We start from the raw sequence: 19462 nt of genomic DNA on the forward strand, positions 1-19462 counted from the left end.
CAGTTACAACTGAAGAAAGCTCTCTGGCATTTGATCCTTGTGCTTTCAAACATTAAGCTCCCTCCCCAAACATTCTTCCAATTTCCAGAGCTCTTTGTAAATACCATATCGTCAAAGCCTTAGAATCTCCTCACAATCTGGATGTCATCTCTAGACAGCAACATTCAGAGCTCCAAACTGAATGTTTTGCAGGCAGTAGGGAAGCATAATATGAGCCCATTCAAACAAGAGATACTTCATGCCTGCAAGTTCCTATTCTATCCACACAGGAGTTATAAACTCAAGCCGGTGTAATCTGACATGTGAGCTTATGGTAACCTATTCACTTCTATTTACCACATGGGAGAAAAACTTCCTCTTGTGGTTTTGGTTATTCAACCATCTTTTAAAGATTTCTATTGTCAGCTTCTCTGATGATCACTTATATTCTACTTTTCCTTCATTCTTGTGGGGATTGGGGCTTAGAAAAGTGCATAAGCACCAAGCCTAAATTATTTTCTGATATAATTGATCATATATTTATTTTAAGGCATCAGGGCTAAGAGAAAGATCAAATTAGGTCAGCCAATCACACTTATTGCTATGAATGACGTATTCATGTGGATGAATAGAAGGCTTAGGACTTAGAACACTAAGTGCTCATCCACAAGGACAGGTTTTGATTGCCAGAAACAACATCTGTACCAGATAAAAGAAAACACCATTTGAATACACACATGTGGAATTAAATATTTCTTATATTACGTTGTATGAATCATTTTAACTTTAACATTGCTAAATTATGTTGAGAAAAAAAGACCTTTTGCGAATATATCACCTACATTGGGATTTGTACTCAGGAGGCAGACACATGACGATCATGAGTTCAAATGTATCCCTTATCATTACTGACACCCAAGCCAGGCTGCTAATAAACATGAAAATATGAACAGTATTTGTGAAACTATGGAAAAAATACCCAGAAACAACAAACCACCACACTTTGAGATGAGTAGTTATTGGAAATATATGATTGCACAATATATGATAATTAAGAAAAAAAGGTACTACTTAGATGATTGTCATAAGATTATATACATTTCAGCAGAAAAATACCTATGATTAAGCAAAAGTACAAATTAAACAAAAGCCACAGGAGGAATATAACGACAACAAAATAAACTTGACTAAATGAATTTTCTTCACATATAGCACTTTTTGTCATGCACCTCAAATATTTCAAAATAGAACCCCCAATTCAGTTACTGCTAACATCAGTTCCTACTCTCTGCCTCATGCTGCAGCTTAGGGATGTGAGTTCTTAGACCCCCTGATTTAGGTGTCATGCAAATTTTAATGATGCCCCTGTATCCCTCTGGAAACCAGGGCAAAATTAAATCTTTTATAAGGTGACATAGCTATTATAACAAAAAGAGGAAAGAAAATAACAGAAATTAGTAACTTTTACACCTAATTTATACTAGTTAGTTAATGTACTTGAAGAGAAGCATAAATATAAATGTGATACACTATCATTTAAAATCACAGTGCAAATGTAACAGCTATGGAGGGAAAGGTACCCCCAATGTCATAAGTCAGTCTATACATTCATTTGTGAAGGGAGGATGGCCTGGATACCTGCAGCTCTGAAGAGAAAGGTGTCCTGACTTTTGGGAAGTCATGCTATTAACCAATCTTTGGAGAAAATGTATCCTGGATACCAAGAGCTCTGAAGAAAAATCTATCCTGAATATCCAATGTCAGGCTACACATGCTGCTCTGAAGGGAATGTATCCTGGAAACCAAAACTCTGAGGATAAATATGTCCTGACTGTCAGGAAGTCAGGCTATATATGAAGTTGTGTTCCAGTGGGTGATGGTCTCCGGGCATTAGGTAGCACTCCTGCTCCACTTAGAGAGAGACTACTACAAGTGATCTTTGTTCGTCTCTGCTAAGAGTTTACCAGAATAAACGTCCATTGCTTGTTCTATTGTCTTTTTCAATAAGAATATTCTGAGCAATGATAACCATTTCTTCTTAGCTCCAGCTCAAATTGTCACTTTTCTTCCTCACTTAACTATGGGGAAAACTGCCCCAGAAATGTAGCACCAGTGAAAAGTTTTTTTTCTTCTGCTATACTCCCCTAAGGGAGATTCCCATCAGGTATATATGTTGCTTCTCTGCTGCTCTCCACTGGGGAGTTCTGTATCCAATATGGTAAAAGAAGTCTTTCACAGAAACATATTGAACAGATTTATTTGGAAGGGGGTCATCCAGGAAAGTGGCTGCCCCTATCAGTGTAGAAAATGCCAGCTGCCAACTGAACTAGCATAGGGTTTATATATGTCTTCTTAGGGGCATAAGTTTTCCATAGAGAATATTTCTCAGCATGTTAATTGATAAAACTTCAGTCCCTGAGTTTTAAAAACCTTTGAGATTGGCTGGATTGCTGCTTAGGGATTGGGTGGTTTTGAGCTTAGGTATTGCTTGGATTTTTCCTCAGAAGGTCAGGGATAGAGTTTGTTTCTTTGCCTTTGGTTTCAGGGCCAAAATGTATTTCTTTCACTGGCCCTTTTTAAGCATTTGGCTCTTATTTAAGGGTGAGTTTCTTTGGCTTCAGTTTGCGGCCATAATCTATTTCTTTCACTGGAACTGGTTCTTGGGACGGGTAGTGTTTCTTTGCTGGCACTTTTACCCTAAGCATAAGGCTTCGTAAGTTCATATATTCATTTTTGATGTGTGTGCTGGAGCAACAATATAAACATGCACATGACAATGCTTACACAGATTGTTGACACTGTTAATTTTCTTCAACAGAATAAACGTTGTCAAACTGATCAGAAGTGTGACTGTGAAAGATCCCACCAAATACTTGATAATGAGAAGCCCAGGTTAACTTTTTCAGGTACTCAAAAATGATTGTAAGTTACAAAGGCTTTAACAGTTTGACCACAAAGTTTTACTCCTGTACAAAGTGCACAATTAAACCAAACTGACTACATTTACAGTCCCTGCTGAATGATTTTTTGTAATGATTTCAAAGACTCCTGGTATATGCAAAAGCTTTAATACATTGATAACCTTAAAATGTTTTTTTCTATTGTATATGTTCTTTTATGGGCTTAAAGAAATAATTGGCATGCAAAGTCCTTTCCTCATTTCTTGCATTCTTAAGGTCTCTCCCCATTATGTGTTCTATTATGTATGTGAAGAGCAAATTACAGAGTTTATAATATTCATATGGTTTCTCTGTAGTATGTGTTCTTTTATGCACTTTTAGAGTATTTTGAAATATGAAGAAATTGCCACATTGATTTCATTCATCAGCTTTTGTCCTTTATGTGTTCCTTCATGAATTTGAAGGGAAATCTGCTGAGCAAAGGGTTTTCCACACTGATTACATTAATTGGGCTTCTCTCCAGTATGTATCCTTTTATGTTTTTGAAGATGGCTGTGCTGTGAAAAAGCTTTACCACACTGACGACATTCATAGGGTTTCTCTCCTGTATGCGTCCTTTTATGTGTTTGAAGATGACTGTAACGAGTAAAGGCTTTACCACACTGATTACATTCATAAGGTTTCTCTCCAGTATGTGATCTTTTATGCATTTTAAAAGTACTGTGATGAGAAAACGCTTTTTCACACTGACTACATTTATAGGGTTTCTCTCCAGTATGTGATCTTTTATGCACATGAAGAACACTGTGATCAGTAAAGGCTTTACCACATTGATTACAGTCATAAGGTTTCTCTCCAGTATGTCTCCTTGTATGCCTTTGAAGATGACTGTGCTGAGAAAAGGTTTTACCACACTGATTGCATTCATAGGGTTTCTCTCCAGTATGTGTCCGTTTATGCATTTGAAGATGATTGCAACGAGTAAAGGCTTTAGCACACTGATTACATTCATAGGGTTTCTCTCCAGTATGTATCCTTTTATGTGTTTGAAGATGACTGTAACGAGTAAAGGCTTTACCACACTGATTACATTCATAGGGTTTCTCTCCAGTATGTATCCTTTTATGCATTTGAAGTGTGCTTTGCTGAGAAAAAGTTTTACCACACTGATTGCATTCATAGGGTTTTTCTCCAGTATGTGTCCTTTTATGCATTTGAAGAGTACTTTGCTGAGAAAAGGCTTTTCCACACTGATTACATTCATAGGGTTTCTCTCCAGTATGTCTTCTTTTATGTGTTTGTAGGTGAGTGTGCTGAGAAAAGGCTTTACCACACTGATCACATTCATAGGGTTTCTCCCCAGTATGTGTCCTTTTATGAGTTTGAAGATGACTGTAACGACCAAAGGCTTTACCACACTGATTACATTCATAGGGTTTCTCACCGTTATGTGTTCTTTTATGCCTTTGAAAATGGCTGTTATATTCAACGGCATTATGACATTGTGTATACACAGAAGGCTTCACTCTAGTTTGGCTTCTTTCATGTCTGCAAGGAAAATGGGCAAGTAGAAATGCTTTACCATATTCAATACAATGTTAAATCTTGATATCTGTGTAAATTAATATTACAATTTGTTGCAATTTTGAAGAATCAGATCTCATATTCTTATCATTGTGATAATACTCATGTTTCCCCCTACATTAAGAGTTGTTTTGCAACTTTGGAGATATCAGTGTAGGTATAATCCTGTAATATATGTTTCTAACTTTTGGAACCTTTTTCTACAGGTGATTTTTTTTACATATTGAAAAGAACTGGAAAAATTCAGATCTTTATCACCATTATTGAATTTTGAAATTTTCTTACACTTTGAGTCATGCTACATTTGCTAATAAACTAGAACAAACAGAATCATGTACACATTCCTACAGCTATTGGGCTTTTCTGCAAAGTGAACTTATTGGTGTATTAGAAATAAAGCAGGAAAATAAATTACCTCAAACATGAATCAAATTCAACAAGTATGATTAAATTGCGACTTTTTACATATCTTTAAATATTCTGTGAGAGTGGTATATTATGTCCTCCATATTCCTTTGCTCATATGGCTTGTATCCTGACTAATATATGATATACTCTTAAAGGAAGTTTACAAAGAAGAAGCTTCCACATTTAGTTCAGTTTGACTTTCTGTTCCTCATAGACATGTACTAGAGGTATTCAGGATTCTCTGCAATAACTGCAACTTTACTCTTGACAATTACTGCCCCTGTCCCTAACCTTACAAGAGTAACAGCAAGTATATGGGTAAAACTAAATTATCTATGGAGTATTTTCTTAATGGAAGGTTTGGAGATATGCTTATCACATTAACCATGTGTATACCATTAGTGATGTAGGTAGTAAGAAATAAATGGAATTATATTTCTACAGCACAGCTATCATGGTTTGATTATTCAAGTGGTAGTTTCTCTTGAGGCATTGTTTTGTGACTTCTTTCTTAAAAATATTGTTTTTCAAATGAAGTTCACCTACCTGAAATTGAGTTATATGGTGTGGTGAGAATTTAATAATCATCACCGCAGTTTAAGCTGTGATTAATTACACTGTTGTTTGTGTTTCAAAATTTAGGACACATTTCAATTTCTTCAGTGACACATTTCTATGAAATTGTAAATGAAAATTACCTTTCATGTCTTGTAGAACTTGTAGAATGTTCTTCAATATTATTGTCTTCCCAACTGTATCCTAAAACATAGTACCAGAATATATATTTATTATTGAAAAATGTGCAAAATTTAAGTTACTGTCTTCAATGAACTTTAGAACTTCAACTGATTTATTTACCATATTCTTTTTTCTCTCTCAATAAAATTAAAGAACATCAAAAACCAAGGAACAGTTGTCCTATTATTTTAAAATATGCAGTAAAATGCCCTCTTACCTATATCATTGAGGTTCTTGTAGGTATCCAGCATCACATCTTTGTATAGATTCTTCTGAGAAATATCCAGCAAAGCCCATTCTTGCCAAGTGAAGTCGATATGCACATCATTATAGGTCATGGCATTCTAAAATATCACATACATGTGTGCAACTAAAAGCATGATACTGACAATATTCTAAATGCACATTTCTGTAGAACATTATTTTAGGATATGTTACATTTATGCAGGATACAGAGAAAAGCAACTGATGAAATTTGCCAATTAAAGGTAGAACATTATTTCAACAATCCTGCTTCACTGAAATGTCAGACAGACACAGTAGTCCTGTAGACTGAAGATGGGTACCCAATATTGCAGAAAAATTTTGGGTGACAGTCCAGGCAGGCAGATGTCTCTTTCATTTGTAAAGTCTGGAAAGTTGCCTGCAGTGCACTTCCTCTTTACTTAGCTAGTAATATTTTTTCTTTTTTCTTGGATGTTATTGAAGACTAGTTGCAGTTTTTCTTTAATTTTTGAAGAAATGTATTAATAGAACTGTGAGTTTACTAAGGTATGCTAGGTAATAGAATATTTTTTCTGAATTTACAAAATGCAAACTAATTATAACTTGATAAATTTTCATGTTATATATAGTTTTAGTATATTAAATTTGAAACATTTCTTTTGATGTAGATGATAATGGGGAATGGTAGAATATTATGTTAATATGTGTTGTTTTGTTTATGTTGCATTTGTTTATTGAATCTATGAATCTTTGGTGGACTGAAATACCTGTTGGTTTAATAAAGAACTGAATGTCCAATATCTTGGGAGGAATGGACAAGCAACGTTGGCAGGAAGACAGAAGAAAGGGGAAGGGAAATCTGTGAGTATAAAAGGAAGGCACAATGTAGCAGAGGACACCAGCAGGCAGCCACTAAGATACACTGAAAATCATGGACTATGAAGTAAAGAAAGGTATACAGAATAGAGAAAGATAAAATCCCAGATGTAAAATGCATAATTTAATGGTGGCTAGAAAGAAGCCAAGGTAAGGCCATGCATTTATAAGAATAAAGCTTTGTGTGTAGGATTTATTTGAAAACTAGCTGGAAGGCCATCAAAAGAGCAAAGAAAACAACAACAACAGCCTCAGTCCTCACATCTTCCTGCAATGAACTCTGAGTCTACTCACTGGGATTCTAAATCTGCCAAACATAGCTGCTGAACTATAACCATAGACTAAGAACCAATGTCCTTAAATTTGATTCTTTCTTGTTTGCAAGACAAACACATAATGAGTGATCCTTCAAAGTTTGACTTCTTCTTTTAGATTTTAATATATATATTTAATATATTTATATATATATATTTATATAATATATATATATTTCCATGCATATCTGCACACCAGAAGATATGTACCCCATCTCATAATGGATGGTTTTGAGCCATCTGGTTGTTGGGGATTGAAATCAGGACCCCTGAAAGAGCAGCCGGTACTCTTAACCTCTGAGCCATCTCTCCAGTCCAAGTTTGACTTCTTAATGGATATGGACACTAACAGTCTTGGACCACAGTTTTAGCAGATTTTGTATGATGTTGCTTCCTGGGAGTAGGAATCAATTTGCTTACGTCATCTATAAATCGAAGATTTAGCAGGTTGTTTTCTTACCCTTGGGTTAACCTTCATAGGTTTCCACTACATAGCAATATCTTTCTCTTATAATGCCAATGAACTCCTTAAAATTTTCTGCTTGTTTATCACTTGACTACCATCTAAAACTACCTTTTCTGTTTCACTTATTTCTATCCCATTTATTTTGTTCACTCTAGGCCTGATTTGCCATATGAATCATCAACAATGATCATCCAACATATTAAATATTCCATTTAAGGCATAAGCGCATTATCTTTTTAATTCTGCATTAGTATATTTCCAGGGCATAGTCAGAATAAGAAAGATTTTAGAGCCAAAGTATCACACAAATAACCTCTTGCTTAATTTTTGCAGTCTATTTCTGACTCAGATTCTATGATCTCAATCTCTGCCATAATTCTGCCATTATTCATATAATCCCAATCTTCCTAGCACTACAGGAATGGCAAATTATCTTCTGTGTACAAATTTCAATGTTTTTGCCACCTAAAGTCTTGGTATCATCCACATTCTTCGAAAAGACAACAATTCCAGGTTTTACTCGGCAATGAAAACCACTTTTGGTATTCTATTATTTTTAAGTTGCATTTATGTTGATGTGATTAAATCCCCTATCCAAAGCATCTCAGGCAATAAATGTGCTTATTTGGCTCATTGTGTCAGATCATTCTCCATCATTTTATGAGCTTAGGAATAGAAACTTGGGCCAAAATTTGAAGGCATACCCCAATGGCAAATACTGTTTCCTGACTTTCTCTCTTGCCTAGTCAGTCTCTGATGCTCAGATATCTCTCTTTTCCAGGCCTATTTTCTTCGGGACATTGCTATCCTTAGTGGAGAATTCTTTCCACATCAATCAAAAAATTCTGTCACAGACACAGCAGTTCTTGGATGTTATGAATAAACGCACTATATAGTTGAGAAAGTGCCTTTGTGGTAGGATGGAGGTACATTTTTGGATACATGCCCATAAGTGGCATATCTGGGTATTGAGGTTGACTGACTCCAAATTTTCTATGGTTTGTGTCTCGATTTCTACAGAGGCTGTAAAAATTTACAATTATAAGATCAATGAATCCCCTTGCTTCTTGTCACCATGATAGCTGTAGGACAATAAGTCAAGGTAGTTTTGATATGGACTTTAGTGATGGCTAAGGATGGTGAACATTTCTTCAAGTATTTCTCAGCTAGTTTAGATTCCTTGGCTGAACATTCTATATAGAAATATATTCCACTATAATCTGAATATTTGTTTAGTTGTTGTCGATTTTCTTGAGTTGTTATAGTGAATGAGGCAACACAGAAGCACATGGACTAGAATGGTAAATTCACTTATAAGTGCATACTAGAATTTAAGTGAACTACAATCCTAGTGATCACAGTTAATTACAGTAAAATCCACAGATGCAGAGAGGCTAAGTAACTAGAACAGCTCTAAGGGAGTGTGTTGATAACTTCCTTGTACAAATTAAGTTTGTCTTTTTTTAAAGATGGAGCTTGCCACTAGCTAACCATAGAGGCCTAGAGGTCTGTATAGATGGCTGTCAAAAACAGGAAGTGAAATGGGTGTACAGAGATAGAAGTATGATGGCTAAGGAGAGAGAGAGGACATAGGCAAAAAGAAAAAGAAACTCACACTTTTCCATTTGTAAACTCATGAGGTGGCTTTGGCTTCCACCTTCTCTATGATTTCTCAGCATTTTCCTCTATATCTTATTCCAGGTTTTTATTATTTAGACCAAATAAGAACTCCATTTACAGGGGAGATACATGGATCTCTCTGGGTGTATAAAAATGAGATTTTCTGGATGCAATGATGGCAGGTAGCAATGTGGCCAGAAAATATCAGGTGAGTAAGGATGGGGCAGATGGAAAGAAGATGAGGAGAGATGACTGCAATTGGGGAGCTCTTATCAGGCTTTGTGGAAACAGTGCAATGAGAATTTCCCAGAACCTGTAAGGGTGACCATAGTGAGGACTCGTAGTAATCAAGAATACAGAAGCTGAAACAGCGATCTTCTGTAACCACATAAGGATCCAATTATTGGGTTGGGACAGCAAGGCAGACACAATATTTTAGAACCACACTTGTCCTTCCTGCAAAATTCTCTGGTGCAATGGTGGATCAGAGCTTCTTTAATGTTCAACAAATGACTGCTTAAACTTGAAGGTCTAGCTCTGAGAGGAAAATCATGCCTGACAATACCTGAACAGCCAAGGAGTCAGAACATGAATGGCTTAAAGAACTATTTTAGAACAAAATAAAATTGGACAAGAAATAAGTTAATGAAAGGATTCCTAAGTATATTCTGCTATAATTACAAATTGGTGCTTAGCCCAATTGTCATCATAGAGGCTTCTGCCAGCAGCTGATAGAAGCACATGCTGAGATCCCTACCCAAACACTGCGGGATCCAGAGGGATTGCATAAAACAGGAGAACATGCTCCACAGAATGAACTGAAAAAGACTCCCAGGCATTTGCTTATGTGATTCCTACCAGTACATCTTGTGGTGACTCTTTTTAGAGCTCTTGGGGCTCTTTTCCTTCTACTGAGTTACCTTAGTTAGGCTTCTATGAGGGTTTGTGCTTAGATTTATTTTACCTTGTCATGATGTTAGGTTGATATCCATGGGAAGCCTTCTCTTTTCTGAAGGGAAACAGAGTAGCAGTGGATTTGAGTAATGGAGATTGGAAACAGGGCTGGAATGAGTACAGGTAGGGGAAGCTTTGTATTTACTCCAAGTTCATTTATCCTTATAACCTATAATAACTCAAAAAGCTCAAATTTCCAAATTCTCCTCTGACATTCATGACAATCTCTTGACTGTCACATTTTGTAACATCAAGAAACTAATTAAGGATTTCCAACATACACGGATGGGAACAGAATATATTCCCATTCATAATCAGAGGAAGATGGCTGTATCCCTGCCCCCTCCCTCATGTACAGGTCACACCAGCAAGAATAACAGGTAAGGGAGAGCTCTTGATCCCCAGAATGATAGCTGGGAAACCAGCATTGGACACATCTAGACTCCCTGAATGTGTGTGTCAGTGAGGATACCTTGGAAATCTGTGGGGCCCCTTGTAGTGGATCAGTACTTATCACTAGCATAGGAATGGACTTTGAGAGCCCATCCCACATGGGGGATACTCCCTAAGCCTAGACACAAGAGGGTTGGCGTAGGCCCTATCCCAAAGTATATTACAGACTCTGAAGACCCCCTACGGAAGACCTCACCCTTGCTGGGGAGCCGAAATGGTATGGGATAAGTAGGGTGTTAGTTGTGGGGGGGCAGGGGAGGGAGAGGGACCTGGGATTAATTGTAAAAGTTCTTGCCAGTTATCTGAAATACACATTGTTTCCTCTCCAGTGGATATTCTCCATTCTTTAAATAACCCCCATCACTATTTACAATCCAAATCCCTCCTCATCTCTGTGTAGTAGCCTCCAACTATAGAGGAATCCCTGTACTTGTACAAAGGATACACCATTTGCCTGAAGTCCATATGGGCCACAAGACCACAAAACTTTCAGTCTCTCCATACCCAATCAACAATCACCAGGTTCTGTAGGGGTCACCCTAACCATGCCTCCTGTGGCTGGCTACAGTTGTACCTGGACACGACCACTAGGGCATAAACAGTGTGACAAGAGACTAATTTAGGAGTCAGTGACACATGTGGAAAAGCCCCTTTCTTTTCCCTGCTGCTTCAGCTTGCTGTGCTTTCCTGCCAGTTGGATAGGGAGTTCTGTAAGCCAGGTATTTACCCTAATACACACACACACACACACACACACACACACACACACACACACACATATATATATATATATATATATATATATATATCCCTAATCATTAGCTGATTATGTATTGGTAATTCACCAATAAGTTTCTCTGTTCTCTTCCCTTTTTACAGCCTCAAACTTTGGCACTACTCCCTTCTGGAACAAAGACCACACCTACAGGAAGATTTCCAGCCAAAACACTGGGGTAAGAACCACTGTTCAATCATGGGCCACACAGATCAGAAGATCATAGAGCAAACAGAAGTCAAGAAAAAACACCTGGCAAGACAACCAGACACCAGTGTAAAAATACAACCAAAAGCCACCAGAGCAATAAATCACTACTAGATTCTGGATATCCTACTACAGTAAGCAATGACTATTCCAACACATTTGACGCCCAATTAATACCAACTTTATAAAGATGACAGAAGTCCTTAAAGTTGAAGTGAATTAATAAACCCTTAAATAATTCAGGGAAAGTACAATTGAAATATGGAAAAAAATTAATAAATCACTTAAGGAAAGTCAAAATCAAACTAATAAACAGTTGATGAAATGAATGAATCTGTTCCAGAACTGAAAATCAAAATAGAAGCAATAAAAATGACAATTGAAAGAATTAGGGAAATGGAAATTAATGTAATCCATCAGGACCTACAGAGGCAAGCCTCACTCAAAGTATACAAGACATGAAACAGAGAATTTCAGGCTTTGCAGGTATCATTTATGAAATAGGACATGCAGAACATCTGCAATACTTGAAATTTGCTATTTTCCATCACTGGACTGCCATCTGAAACTACCTAATGTTATTTTTCTTAACCAGAGATATTTCATTTGTTACTACTTAAGTCCTTTTCACTGTTGACTTGAAGGAATCAACAGTAATAACCATCTAACAGAAGAAATACTTTGTCTAATATATCAGCCAATTACTCTTAAACTCAGCACTACTCTCTTTTTGGGACATGTAAGGATTAATAAAGATTCAGGGCCAAAATACCACACAATTGAACTCTAGCTCAGTTTTTTCATTAACTCTTCAAAGCACCTGTGTTTACTTACAATCAAAAGGATGGAAGCCAGGCTTGGACTGAGGGACCACAGCAAGAAAAAAGATATGACTGTTTTATTGATAGCAATCAGATGTTTTGTATCTGTAGGAGTCCTTATCCATGTCCATGATTAGATTTCCAGGTGCTTTTCATTGTGAGTAGCAACCAGGAAAGTGGATTAGTCTCCTTTCTTTTGAATGGATAACATAACCTGATTCAAAGTAACTATAGGAGAAAATATTCACTTGGTTCATTATTATAAGGTTACCCCTAAATACAAGATGTTTGTCTCCATGAATCTGAAAGTCACATAATAATCATAATATAAAATGCTTTCAAATTAGAAATCTAATACCTTTTTAAAATTCCAACATTTAAGATGTCTACACTAGCTTAAGAATATGTTAAGTGAAAAACGTGAGTAACTGCCCACTATTTTCAAAAAGAGAAAAATAGGGTAATATTAAGTAATCAATCACTTATAAGGAAATGAATTCAGGAAGCTCTGCTCCTGTTGTTAACAATATTATGGAGGCTCAGAGTCTAGAGTAGCTCCATATTTCAGACTTTGCCATCCTAGCACACATAGCTTTACTATCGTTCCTGTTCTATTCAAAACATGGAGCTGTCTTTGGTTAGCCTATGGTTCCAGAATCTAACATAACTTCAGGTGTCCATTGCAAACTGTATCCTTTCAGGCCCTCTATGAATGTTTTTCAAATCTACTAGAGTCAGCAGCTATCCATGAGCTCTTCAATCTTGCATTATCATTCAAGATTAAAGGAGAAATATCCTTGCAAACTCCAAAACATTCTGGGTTCTAGCCAGACAGCAAGCAAGGGGAGATTCTATTCCTTCACCCTAATGTATGTTGATTCTGCTATTAATTTTCACCACCCTGTGTTTACAATCAGGATTCAGAGAATGATAAATGTTGGTCCTTGTTATAAAATCAAGTACGAATACCATTGATTAGACTGGTGCTATTACATCTAAAAGGGGAAAGAGTGTTCTCTTCTCAATAAACCTGATATACAAGCTAATCTTTCATAAACATACCACAGAGAATAATCTCATTTAGAAAAGCCCTCATAGTTGTGCCTGCAGAAGTGTCCCTTCAATAAATCTAGATCTTATTAATTTGCAAATCAATATTAAACACCCCCCAAAATCTGATATAATTTTCTTTGTTGATAGAGAAAACCTTTCCAATTTAGTGATATCTCAAATACCAATTAGCCATGTTTGATTCTAAAAATATGAAACCTTTTTTTCTGGATCTACTGGTTTCCCAGATTTAAGCAGCAATTTTCTGAGGATTACAAGGACAGAATTGTGAACCTCATGTAGAGTAAGTCATAGGGCAGAAGTCTTCTGACACATGCTTTTACTGTATTAAATCAGAATCCCAGACAAGTCTGAGCAATAACTGACCTAATATCTTTTTGCCAAAAAACAAGAAGAAAAAAAGAAAGAGAGACAGAGACAAATATATGTAGAGAGTGAGCCATACACATCAGGAAATAGAGAGAGAGAGAGAGACAGAGAGAGAGAGAGAGAGAGAGAGAGAGAGAGATTGGAGTCCCTAACCCAATGAAATGCAACTTACAATGTAACCAATATTGTCACATGTAATTTGTAAGTGTGGTTCACTCTCTCAAAATCGCACTCTCTCAAAATTCAATCATCCTAGTAATATCTGCAGCAAATCCTTGATAAAAATCTTTTTTACTGAGGTGTTTTGATGTGAGGCCGAAGAGGTTGTCTCTGTAAATTCCAGGTGTGTTACATAATAAGTTCCAGGTCAGACAAGGTTTAGAAAAAGTTGTATCTCAAAATAGACTCACTACAAAAATGTCTACCTAACAAACTTTAGAATTGTGAGAATGATTAACAGATAAAGTAATTACCTTACAACTATCCCTTCACAGCTGGGGGTGGTGGCATATGACTCTAATACCACCATTCAGGAGGAAAGAGGCTGGTGGATTTCTGTAAGTTTTAGACCAGCTTGGTCTATAAGAGCTAGTTACAGGAAAGCCTCTAAAGCCACAGAGAAACCCTGTCTCAATAAATAAATAAATAAATAAATAAATACAAACAAACAAAACAACTATGTCTTCACTTTTGCATTCTCAAGACAGCTGCTACAGTACACTCCTGTAATCCAATGCTCTGATGACAGATAAAAAGGAGACAAAAGACACACTGCCAAGTCTATTTATGTGGCTTGGCTACCTAGAGACCCTGTCTCAAACATGCTAACCCCTAAAAGTTTTCTCTGATATTTACACCCAAACTATGACACATATACCTAACTTCCACACATAAAGAATCACATAAACACAAACAGAAATAAGCAAATAAATTATAAAAGTATAATAAGATGTTTTGGCACACACCATTTATTCCAATACCTGGGCAGCAGAGACAAGCAAATTTTTGTGAATTCATCTCCATTATGGGTTCAAGGACAGCACAAAATATGGAGAGAAACCCTCTCAACATAAAATTACAACTCTCATTATCATTGACTCATCCTGAAATCCTTTTCCAAAAAACATTGAAGTGGTCCAGCTTAATCTCAACACAGGACCCAGGTAAAGGACAATATATCTTAAAGTCATTTTTGATGTCTGCCAATGGTGGCTGTCAAAATATTTTCAGATATGAATATAGCTGTGTATGGTAGCAGAGATAGGCATATCTCTGTAAATTCAAGTGAGTATGATAGGTAGCCATTTCTTAGTGACACACAGTCACTCACAAATATACCTACAACAACAGAGACACACCTCCTAATAGTGCATTTCCCTATAAGTATATGGGTTCAGTTACATTCAGACTACCAACATTCTTCTCTTTTGTTGTTATTAAATTATGTAAATTACCAGATTAGGAAATAAAATGTGTGATATTAACTGATGTTATCCAGCTCTCTACAATTCAATGTGTATGTGTATAGAAACTCAATAAATACACATGCCACAACTTTCACAATATTATCTCAAAATAACCCCTGAACTGTTGTTTCTGATCTTCGAGCTACTGATATTTCTTCCAAAAACAGAAGCCCCATGCTCAAGAACTCTCTCCAGCAATGGAGGTCATGTCTTGCTATGGATCACAAGCTCCTTGAATTTTCTTTTCTGTTTCAGGTAAATGCAGCTCCACTGATGCTCAGTCACAAAGCAGCATAGAAAAATGATTTAAAATCTGCTTCCTGCCACATGGATTATGGCAGAAAACATGGATTCTGCCCTATCTACCTGCCAAACACGATTCAGGATTTGAGAAATCTCCACAGATGCAAAATATCTTTTCTCCCTAGAACTACAATTCACTAAATCACAACATTGTGGTTAGTTACAGCACCAAGACACAAGCATTCTAATCATGTATTGGTGAAACCTGATGACATCATCATTTTACTTCAAGTTGTTAAACTATTTGCAATATTTAAAATACAAACCTAAAAATAGAATGCAATATTCATAATTTCTAGAAACCAGAACTCCAGATTATTAATCTGTCTTCCCACTGCTACCAAAAACAATGTCTATAATTGAACACTGGTCAGTGATACTGCAAGAACGCTATCTCCAAATGCCAGGGCCGCAGTGTCTCAGATTATCCAGTAAATCCATACTGGGAGAACAGAGGACAAAGGCCACTGCCTAGGTCAGCACATGGACCATCAAAACTATAGTCTGGCTGATGGTCCATCTGAATCCAAATGAATTGAAAGCTTACTTGGTGGTAGCGGGGCATGCCTTTAATCCCTGCACATGGTAGTCAGAGAGAGTAATATTTCTGAGAGTTTGATACCAGCCTGGTCTACAATATGAGTCCCAGAACAGAATAAACCTGTCTTGAAAACTAAACAAACTGACAAACAATAGCTACATAAATAAATAAATAAATAAATAAATAAATAAAATGATAAATCAACAGACCTGCTCTGAACATCATACACTCACCATTGTAAATCTTGTGGTCTTTGTTAGAACTCATTTCAGCATAGGCAGAATATAACCACAGAAAAAAAAACACAAAATACCTGCCACTGCTTATCCAGACATCTTACAATCCCCAGATCCCTACATTGCCTATGGCCACCCAACTAGTACTCATCTTAGGAGCTTCCATACTGGGTGATCAGAGATCAAATGACTCAGACAGCACAGACCTTCCAACTCTACTCTTCCAGCACAGTAGATAGAGGCCTAATCTTGAAATATTGTATTGTACTAGACATTCTTCCTCTCCCATAGGGCATATGCTGTTCCTCATGCAAAACGCAGGGTGTTTGTGTGCACAGTCCATTACACGCTCAATATCCAGTGCAGCAACCCATTGTCCGAGATCTGGGAAACCCTGAAAAGAACAAGTCAGGTTCACACAGTAACTGTTGATACTGTGTAACTGCGTTAAAGAAAAACAGGCCAAAAATGAGAAAGCAATTGGGTAATGATAGGGCTAGGAGACAAGGGGAATATGAAGCATTTATAATCTCAAAAATTATTTTGAAAACTTGAAACACTCTTTATAGTCAACTGCTCCAGAGACTTAGAGACTTGTATTAGAGAATATTAAAATTTCTCACACCATTCCTTTAAAGATGAACCCCATAAACCTGAAAATACCAGTCCTTAGGAATGCATAGTAGCAGTTAAGTGAAATACACTCACACAGCAAGGATTTTTTGCAAGGATATTCTTAAAATAACTTCTTACAGAAAGGATATTCCTAAAATAATTACTGAAGTAGAACATTGACTTGAATCCACAGGTCATTCTTTATCGACAGGTTCCAGAGGTGAAGGTTATGGGGATATGAAAGATAGGACAAATAGATGGTAGAAAAGATAAATGCTAGGTTGCAGACATATTGCAGAGGCTATGTCCCAGACTAAGCTTCCTAAGAAGAATAGCATCTTGTATACTACTTAAATGGGATAGGTTGATAGAAGGAAATGGAGAATAATATGAATCCATCAAAAACTATTATATAATGGGAGAAATTTGGGAAGAGGTTAGCAAACAATGTCACACGAGGGAAACAGAGTATCTGAAGAACATGACTGACTTATGACAGACAAAACCCTATTAAATGTTCCTGGCCCCAGACCATTACAAGTACTCCCAAATATATTGCAGGTTTTATGGAAGAAGCTTAGTTTTATTGTCAATACATCAGGCCTCAATGAAAGCTCCCAAGCCCTACATCCCAGGCTGTTACTAGGTCCTCCCTACCTGAGGGCTTAAATGAAGGCCTTGCTTGATGAGGTGAGTTCTTAACTCAACTGTGTTTTATTTTCAAATAACTGTCTTCTGTTCACCTTCCACAACTATGGTCTTCTCAATAAAAAAGCTAGAATTTCATCTGGCACAAAATTAACTGTCAATGGAGATAACATGTAAATGTTAAATGCAGAGTTGAATGCCAAGAAGATACTGGAAAAACTATGCCTCTCTGAGTTAGGCATGCTGCTTTCCATATATTCATCAAGAATGTTCAAGTTGACTAGAAACTTGCTACTACACCCAGCTTCCTGCTCCCAAAATCTGATCAGATTAATCCACAGAACAAAGTTTGTGAGACACCTCTCCCTAGGTCAGATAATTTACAGGGACCACATGGAAATCCAAAAGACAGGGAATTTGGCCACACTCCTCCACCAAGACACATGAAGGACCCAGCACACTGACAGAGGAAATCCTGAAAAGTCTATTTATGTCTCATGGAAAGACCCTATCTCAAACATGCTAACTGTAAAAGACAAGCACCCTAAGTGTTCTTTGATATTTGCACCAAAACCATGAGACACATGCCCAAATTCCACACCTAAAAATCACATAAATATAAATAGATACAAATGAATAAATAAAAAAATTATAATAGGATGTTTTTGCACACACCCTATATTCCAATACCTGGGCAGAAGAGACAAACAAAGTTCTTTGAATTCTGCGCCAAACTAATCTGCATTCTTAGTTCAAGGACAGCCAAAAATATAGAGAGAAATCCTGTCTCAACATAAATTTCCAACTGTGATTATCACTGACTCATCCTGAAATCCTTTTCTGAAATACATTGAGGTGGTCCAGCCTAATCTCACCAGAGGACCCAGGTAAAGGGCAATATATCTTAAAGTCATTTTTGATGTCTGCCAGTGGTGGCTGTCAAAGTATTTTCAGATATGAATATAGCTGAGTATGGTAGCAGAGACAGGCAGATCTCCATGAATTCAAGCCATTTGTACTACATAGTGAATATGATAGTAAGACTTTTCTCAATGACACACACACACACACACACACACACACACACACACACACACACACTCAGAAATATACTGATAGCAACAGACTCAGAGATCAAACTAGTGCCATTCACCATGAGCATATGGGTCAAATTAAATTCATACTACCAACATTCTTCACTTTTGTTGTAATTAAATTATCTAAATAAAAGCTACTCCTGTAATGAACAGATTTGGTTGTTACTTCTAGGCCAGATGCTATCTGTGGGAACTTAGGAGAGAAACTCAAGTCAATCACTGAAGGGAAAACATATGAAAACATTCTGTCTTGATTTTCTCTTTTTCTTTGCCACTATCTTGTGCTCAGCTAGCTCTCTTAACAAGTCCAGGTGCATTTGCTCAGAGATAAGTCATCATAAAGCATCAGTCAACACAATCTTTTCCAGTCAGAAATCAGACATTCTAATCTAAGAACACCCTCAATCCGTGTTCTCTCACATGATCCCAGGATTTGTCAAGTTGATACCTTAGCTTATTTAGGACAGACAAAATGATAAATAATAAGGTTTTAAAAATACAAAGCCACTGTATTAATCATATCTATCACTTACACAACAAAGACACAAACATGAAGACAGCAACAACTGGAGAACATAGATTTGCCACTCTGTCAGAAAATAAGAAGAGACAACTATCTAAGATAAAGATGAAAAAAAATGTAAACCTTCTATCCACAGCAACTTCACCCAAAAGCAAAACATTCAGAACTGATAACATAAATTTTATGAAGGTACATTGGTGAAGTTCCAACATTTTTGAGTAAATGTATGTAAATATGTTAAATTATACATTACAAAAAAACTCGGTACACACA

The 19462-nt window shown here is 36.6% G+C and overlaps 1 protein-coding gene across 1 annotated transcript; it reads right to left on the reverse strand.

Annotated features, from left to right (window-relative positions):
* Positions 1–3382: 3382 nt before the first annotated feature.
* LOC113837946 (zinc finger protein 431-like) lies at positions 3383–5947 on the reverse strand. Its single transcript, XM_027433759.2, has 3 exons — positions 5827–5947; positions 5570–5630; positions 3383–4427 (listed from the first exon to the last, which is right to left on the reverse strand). Exons 1-3 carry the CDS (start codon positions 5945–5947, stop codon positions 3383–3385), a joined length of 1227 nt encoding a protein of 408 aa, XP_027289560.2.
* Positions 5948–19462: the final 13515 nt, after the last annotated feature.

The sequence above is a fragment of the Cricetulus griseus genome, unplaced genomic scaffold, assembly GCF_003668045.3.
Source record: "Cricetulus griseus strain 17A/GY unplaced genomic scaffold, alternate assembly CriGri-PICRH-1.0 unplaced_scaffold_1, whole genome shotgun sequence".
Lineage (NCBI taxonomy): Eukaryota > Metazoa > Chordata > Mammalia > Rodentia > Cricetidae > Cricetulus > Cricetulus griseus.